This window comes from Propithecus coquereli, unplaced genomic scaffold, assembly GCF_000956105.1.
Source record: "Propithecus coquereli isolate 6110/MARCELLA unplaced genomic scaffold, Pcoq_1.0 Scaffold48, whole genome shotgun sequence".
NCBI lineage: Eukaryota > Metazoa > Chordata > Mammalia > Primates > Indriidae > Propithecus > Propithecus coquereli.
Window position 1 is genome coordinate 6053253 of NW_012150618.1, and position 6870 is coordinate 6060122.

A 6870-nucleotide genomic window follows, 5' to 3' on the forward strand; every position below is an offset into this window, starting at 1 on the left:
TAAATAAAGAAATTAAGACCTACTTATATAAAGAAGTGAATAAAATGCAGGGAAAAAATCCCAATAGAAATGCCATTTAGGCCCACAGGATTTTTATTGTGGTTATCCAAGTGGTCACCAAAGAAGTAAGTATATGATGTCAAATAAAGTTAAACAATATACACAGGGCTGTAGCCTAGTCTATATGTGTGTGTGTGTGTGTGTGTGTGTGTGCGTGTGTGTATGTGTTTGTATTTGATTGAAATGTATGAATTTATTAATTTGGCCAAACCACAGAAACAAATACATTAAACCTATTTGGTCATGTGGCTGATGAATTATAAATAACCAAAACATTATGGTAAAAGAATCAAAGAAATAAATGAAGTTATTGTACAAAGTTAATATGAACAGCAGAAGGAATGTAAAAATGAAAAGTGGTCTTCTAATTCTTATGAAATTTTTGTCATGGTTATTAAAAAGACAATATCATATTAGAAAGCCCCCACCCACTTTCCCAGTGCTGTATACATTATACAAATCAGTGACAAATGTATTTCCATTTCCAAATACCTCTCTGTTCATTAATTTACAGTTGCATAGAAAGGGAAGAAGAAAACAATAATATATGGTTATTATAAAAACAAAATATCCTTTCTCTTTGGATAGTCAGTGTTTTACTCCTTCAGTAGAACACACAGTCAGTGCTCAACAGCATGGGTCAAGTCGCCATGGAGCTTCGGATTAAATGGAACTTGGAACTGGCATTTGCTGAAAAGGGCAATACTGCATGTCAGGAGATGTGGGTTGGCTAGATGAATACTTCACATTGCCTGCGGGAAGGGAAAACAGCACTGTCAGAACAACATTTTCATACATCATTACAGGTAGCAGCGATCTGTCAACTCTACAAGAAAATAGAAGTGCTTCTTTCAGACGGAGTCAAGCCTTATTTTGCTGTGTCCAAATGGGACCCTTAACTCCCTGTGATGAGGTCATTCCCTCTCATCCTGAAGTTATCTTGTCTGCTTTGTACCTCTACAGCTCATTTAGAGGAAAGTCTGGACGTTTTTTCTCTTGCCCAGGCTGGAAGCCAAGTTGAAATTGAGAGGACTTGGCTTCTTTCTGCTGAAGGTAGCAACAGTGACTGAATCAGGCTGTTGCAACTACCCTGTCTCTCCCTGCGAGACTGTGGGAGGTCTCCTGGAGAGAAGGTACCTTCACAATCCCAACCCATCTCAGTCCCAAGCTGCAGGCCAGAGAAGAGGAAGCAAAGACAGGCATTGTCATCCACAGGTGTGCAGTGGTGCCAGTTAAAGTTAAATGTTCCAGGCAAGAGAGGATATAAATCCAGGCCACACTCAGGTAGGCAGTAGCGGCCTTTCAAAGGGAAGGTCAAACAGTTGGTCTTTTACAATTATCTTGAAATTAGAAAAAATATCACAATAAAATGAAATCATCCAAATTGGGCCATGCCTAATAAATCATAGGAGGCCTTTCAGGACTTCTGGAAAAGACAATGTCTGTCCTTAACCTTTGTTTTATGAAAGACTTTGGCATAAAGTCCCCCTTTCCTGGAACTGTGTTCCTAACAAAGTTGCTGGAAAAGCTGCCCAAGAGGCTGCTCCATTTCCCAGGTATGCTACAAGCAGCAAACTCACTTAATGCTGGCCTAGATAGAGCCTTTTCTCCATCACTATTCGAATTTGGAGTCTTCAGACATTTGCTTCTGTATTTTGAACATTTCATCGCCATGTTAGAGGGAGCAAAACCTCAACGAACACTGATGGGGGCCCACTGGACTCCAGGCGTCGTACTGAGGTGAGGCCCTCAGAGAAGCAGGTGCGAAAGATACCTCAGCAATGCAGCCTCATTCCATTCTAGGATGAGATAAGTGCTGACCATCATAAATTCAAAGTGCTTTGGGAACAGAGAAGGGGAGAGATTCATTCTACTTGGGAAAGGAACATGTTGTTACACATTAATATTGGTAACTAAAGCTTTGGTGCCACTTCACATTGAAAAAGAAGGCTAAGAAGATTTGTGAGTTATTTCTATGTACTCTATTATCCTTGAGAATTGGATGAGTTTATTAATTAGGTGCATGATAATTCTCATTTTAGGTGTCAGAATTCTAAAAATTTAAGACCACGCCATGTAAATATTAGCTCAAATCTCCAGATGAAAACACACATTTTTCATGAATTTCCATTTGACCTGAGGTGTGAAAAATGAGGAGAAGAGGAGGCAGATGCTGAAGGGAAAAGCAAAGGAAGAGAAGGAATGGAGAGGGAAGAAAGCAAAGAGGAAAGGGCCTCCTGCATTGGGTCAGATGTTTGCTCCGCCCACTAAGCTGCTGTATAACCAGGACAAATTTAGCTCTTTCACACTCCATTTCTAAAATCTAAAAACTAAGTGGGAGGAGAAGGTCTGTAAGATCACTTTCTGCCTTGAATTTTGAGCACTTGTATTGCAAACTATTTGAGGATTTAAAAGGAGATTCTCTCTCCCCTCCGTGATCTCCATCGCGCATAGCCTCACCACCACTTGGGGACCGCCAAGTCTAGTCTCATCGCACCCTTTCTCCTTGTTCTAAATGGGCCACCATAAAATGCTCCAGACCCCTGGCCACCCTTTCATCACCTTTTGTCATCCGTACTGTCTGTTTCCTATAGAATCAGCACATTGCGTCCCCACGTCTCACCCTGCCTAGTTCTTGAAACCCTTCCTCTGTGTCCCCAGGTCACATGGATCACGAGTCACAAAATCCGTATTTCTAAACTCTTCTTTGAATGTTGTCTTCACTTGCTGCTTCAGTCTAATCAATATCTGGATCCCCCGCACACACAGCTTCCCCCATAGCCCTCTCACACAGGACTTCTTCCTCCCACACTCTCCACACACTTCATGAGCTCCCTCCTCCGCCCTCATCGAGGCTTTCAGGGTATCTTTTTTTCTCTTCTCCCTAAAAACACCCAAGCTTTGAATCTCATGTCATCAGACTATACCAACCCATTATGCAGTCATCTATTGACCCCTTGGATCATATTCCCTAACTTCTTGAAGAAGAAATGGCAAAATGTCACCTACTCTAAAGCTATGTTTAAATTGTAGTGATTTCAACACCCACGTAGATGATTTTTTTTAACACTCTGGCTTTGGTTCTTTGAGCTTTCTTCCTCCAATGATCCTGTTCTACACCCATCTTGGTCATTCACTCAGACCTCCAAGTATGGACCATGACCAATACTTGCAACTCTCTAATTTCAATTTCAATCATCCCACCTTCTGACAATCACCTCTACCTTTCCGGCTTACAACCGCAAATTCATCCATCCACTGATACTGCAATCCATTGATCCCCCCCCCCTTTATTTCTGTCTCCCACACCAGACATATATGTCTTCACTTCTCTTGACATTGAGCTTACACATCTGGTTCAATCATTATAACCATTTCTTTGCTTCTTTCCTTGAATCTTTGTACTCACTTCGCCAAACCACAACGTCAACTTTGGTTAAATGCAATACTCAGACCACTCTGGTGCCTGTGCTCATGAACTGGAACGTGGCCGTAGGGTGACACACAACCCTGCAGACAGGCCTCATACTAAATGCATGCACGGCCCCTTCAGTGGTGGCCTTTAATGCTGCCTGTAGTCACGCTCTATTTCCCAGGCCACCTGCTCTCCTGTTTTCCTAGCAGCTATCACACGTCCCCCAGTCTCTCCTCACACCTCTGGAACCTTCTGCCGAAGGCTTCCGATTCACTCTGAGAACAGAAGCAAGCAGGAGAGGACACCCACAGCTCCCACCACATCACTAGTCTACTTCACACACCCTTGTCATGTAGTTAAGGTCCCAGCCCCTCTTGCCAATAAGACAATCAATCAGGAGGTTCACTGTTTCAAAAAGATTAATAAGCAAGTTCATGAAAGACCATGGTCTCCAAAGAGCTACTGTGGCCTCGTGGCACGTTATTACTAAAAGTATCTGATAAGGAAAATGCTGAAAGGCATAAGGCTATAGCTGCCAACAGTTTTCAGCAAATTTTTAAATAAAAAATTGAAACTTTTTCCCACTCAAAGTAACAAAACCATCTTTGTGGTACCAGGCACGTTTTTTTTTTTTTTTAAGTGAATGTTCTATGACAGCTACCTTAAGCAGACATTTGGGAGACAGCAGTGGCCAAACCTATCTAGAGTAACTTTGTATACTTTGTATAAGATGCTAATAAAAAGCTGTTAGAACAGAGGATCGAACCCATAGTACGTCTGGTATTTGGAAGAACCTGGCTTAGGAGCCACCCCTTCCCACTCCCTCAGACTGACAGTCATACAGAATCAACTAACATTTAAATGTCAAGCCAGTTTATTTACTTACGGAAAGAATACAGTAGCAGTAAAATCAGTGGTAGCTAATCTGCTTACTCTAGGTTGTGATCAGTAACAATTAAGCTAATCAACCCATTAGCTCTTACCTGTGGCCTGCTGGGGACATTTGCTGAAAGAGAAAACGAAAGAAATCAATTGGAGGTTGTAGTGCTCTTGCTTTGCTGGTTCCGACTTTCAGGCATGCAAATGTGTGGAATGTACCGCTCTGAGTAGGATAACAGCCCAGCTGCTAAATGGATGCTAACAGGAAAATAAGAAACAGGTTTTCGGTGTTCTTTTTTTCCTCTGGCTAAATGCTTTAACAAGGGCTAGTTTTCCTAGTTAGTTTCTCATATCGAATGTGATTTAAGATTTAATATATACACTAAAGCATTCAATGAGCACTCAAGTCTTGCCAAAAAACCCTCAATGTTTCCTGTTTAAATCATGCCATGTATTTAGTTTATGTATCAGAACAGAGCAAGTTCTGTTTATTTTGCTAAATAGTACCAATTCTGACTAAGGGGCCAGTAGAGGCATGAATCTTTGGTTTCTGCCACCCTTGGCCCATCCTTCTTCCCACCTTGGCCTGGGAAGATGGTGGCCAAGTGCTTGTATCAGGGAAAGGGCTAGCCTAATCCTTGGCAGCCTTCTGGACACTTGGGCTAATAACAGTGCCATGGAAGGGTCCAGTTAGGAACATTTCAAAGTTAGAATATGATGCCTAATTCAACTTTGTATCGGGGTAGCTCAATTCCTTCCTTGTTCCAGAGCCCATGACAGTGAAGAAGATCTGGCAGGCTCTGTGAGGACCTTTCTAAAATCTCTTCTCCAAGGCCTCTGCTGTTCAGCCCTCCTTTCACTGCATCATTATCTCATTCTCAACAGGGGAAAAAAAGAAGAGATTCCCCTACTGCCCAATAATGGCAACATCTATTCCTGGTCAAATAAGAATTGTCCCTAATCACATAGCAAGTTGCCCTCTTTCCATCTCTCATTTTTCTATGCTGAGGCAGGGAAAAAAAAAAAGAAAAGAAAAAAGACATCAGTGACCACACTCTGGGTACCAGTAGCTTTGTGAGAAAATAAAAGCAGGTATGAAGGGTGCCCTTCCTATGATACCTGGAGGGAAAGTGTGAGCCCCAGTATTTGGGGAAGGAATCAGGCTAAAATTAGCCCTGTCCTACCAGATATGTAAGTTAAATCCAGAGAAAAAGACTGGACCTCCATACATATGTGAGCTACACCCAAGGAACAGCTGAGTTATTATTAAGTACACCGTAGGTTTACACGTTCTTTCTAAAAGAGACAGAGATACGCTTCTCTTGTAAGAAGCAAATACATTTAATAACAAACAGCAATCCCTAGGTAAAAGTCTAATCCATTTTGCTCCAAACCAATACTTTTAAGCCTACAACTTTTTTCAAATAAAAGGCTATGGGTATCCCCCTGGACAAATCATACAAACATATTTTAAAAGGAAATCACTGCATGTCAGTGGGTTTTGAGTTTTTGATGAATGTCATTCAAGCTTAATAAACACAGGCAATTCACAGTGAAAACATGCCTGTGGGTCAAAAATAATTATAAAAGCATTTCTTGGTTTATCAGCAAAAATTACTTAGCTTATTAACAGTATCCCATATATCTGAAGAACATAAATGAAAAAAGTGACATAAAATTTTACACTAAAAAAGAAATGGTTACTGTAGTCGATGGGAATTTTAGTATGTACATTGGTTAATGGGCAGCACAATTAAATCCCCATCACTGACTCTTTGCTGGGAAGAGATGGAAATCCCTGCCTCTCTGCTCTGAAACTCAACATAAATAATTTTAAAAGACTTTAAAAGGCCATAATTCAAGGATATTATCAGGACCAACTGGGATATTAATTCAGATGAATTAATTCTAAAATGTTATGTGCAACAATATGTAGACACAGTTAAAAAATGTCATGTTAAAGAAAGTAGGCAATTCATGCAATTAGAATTTATGAATACAGTTTCATTTTAATTCCAAGATTGCCAGGAGTGGAAATTCATTTGGGGCCATGCTAATTTGTAATCCACAAAGGATCAAAAGTCAAGATTAACATGCAGATCAATTCATTGTATGCTGGTGACAAGCAATTTTAAAGTTCTCATTAGTTACAGGGGCTCAAGGGATTGGCTTGGCTTTGGGAGGGTGCCAATCCGATTTGTTTAGGTAAATCCTCCAAAGGTGGTCAGTAAGCTTTGGGAATTGCAAAGGCTTATTAAAATATTTGCTGGCTGAGCAACTTAAAAGAGGCAACAAAACAAATGAATCCCATAGAACCTTCTGAGTTCTATCTGGGAAAGTGTCAACAACTAAACTTTCCCAGTTAGAAAATGTAATCATTCTTCACTCATTCATTCAATGAAAAAACCTGAATTGGAGACCAAGTCTAAGTCACATACCGGTTTCTATTCTGCATCAGTTTTTAAAAGGTTTAGGCAACTTATAAAATATGTATCAATTTTATAAATAAGTCTTTA

The 6870-nt window shown here is 40.5% G+C and overlaps 1 protein-coding gene across 1 annotated transcript in view; it reads right to left on the reverse strand.

Moving 5' to 3' along the window:
• Window positions 1-538: 538 nt before the first annotated feature.
• Window positions 539-6870, reverse strand: part of UTRN (utrophin) — a 522534-nt gene continuing 516202 nt past the window's right edge. Inside the window, exons 70-71 of the mRNA XM_012655520.1 lie at window positions 4459-4481; window positions 539-812 (exon numbers count right to left, since the gene is read on the reverse strand). Of these exons, the coding sequence (XP_012510974.1) occupies window positions 804-812; window positions 4459-4481 (32 nt within the window). The 3' untranslated portion in view covers window positions 539-803. The remainder of the gene's footprint in view (window positions 813-4458; window positions 4482-6870) is intronic.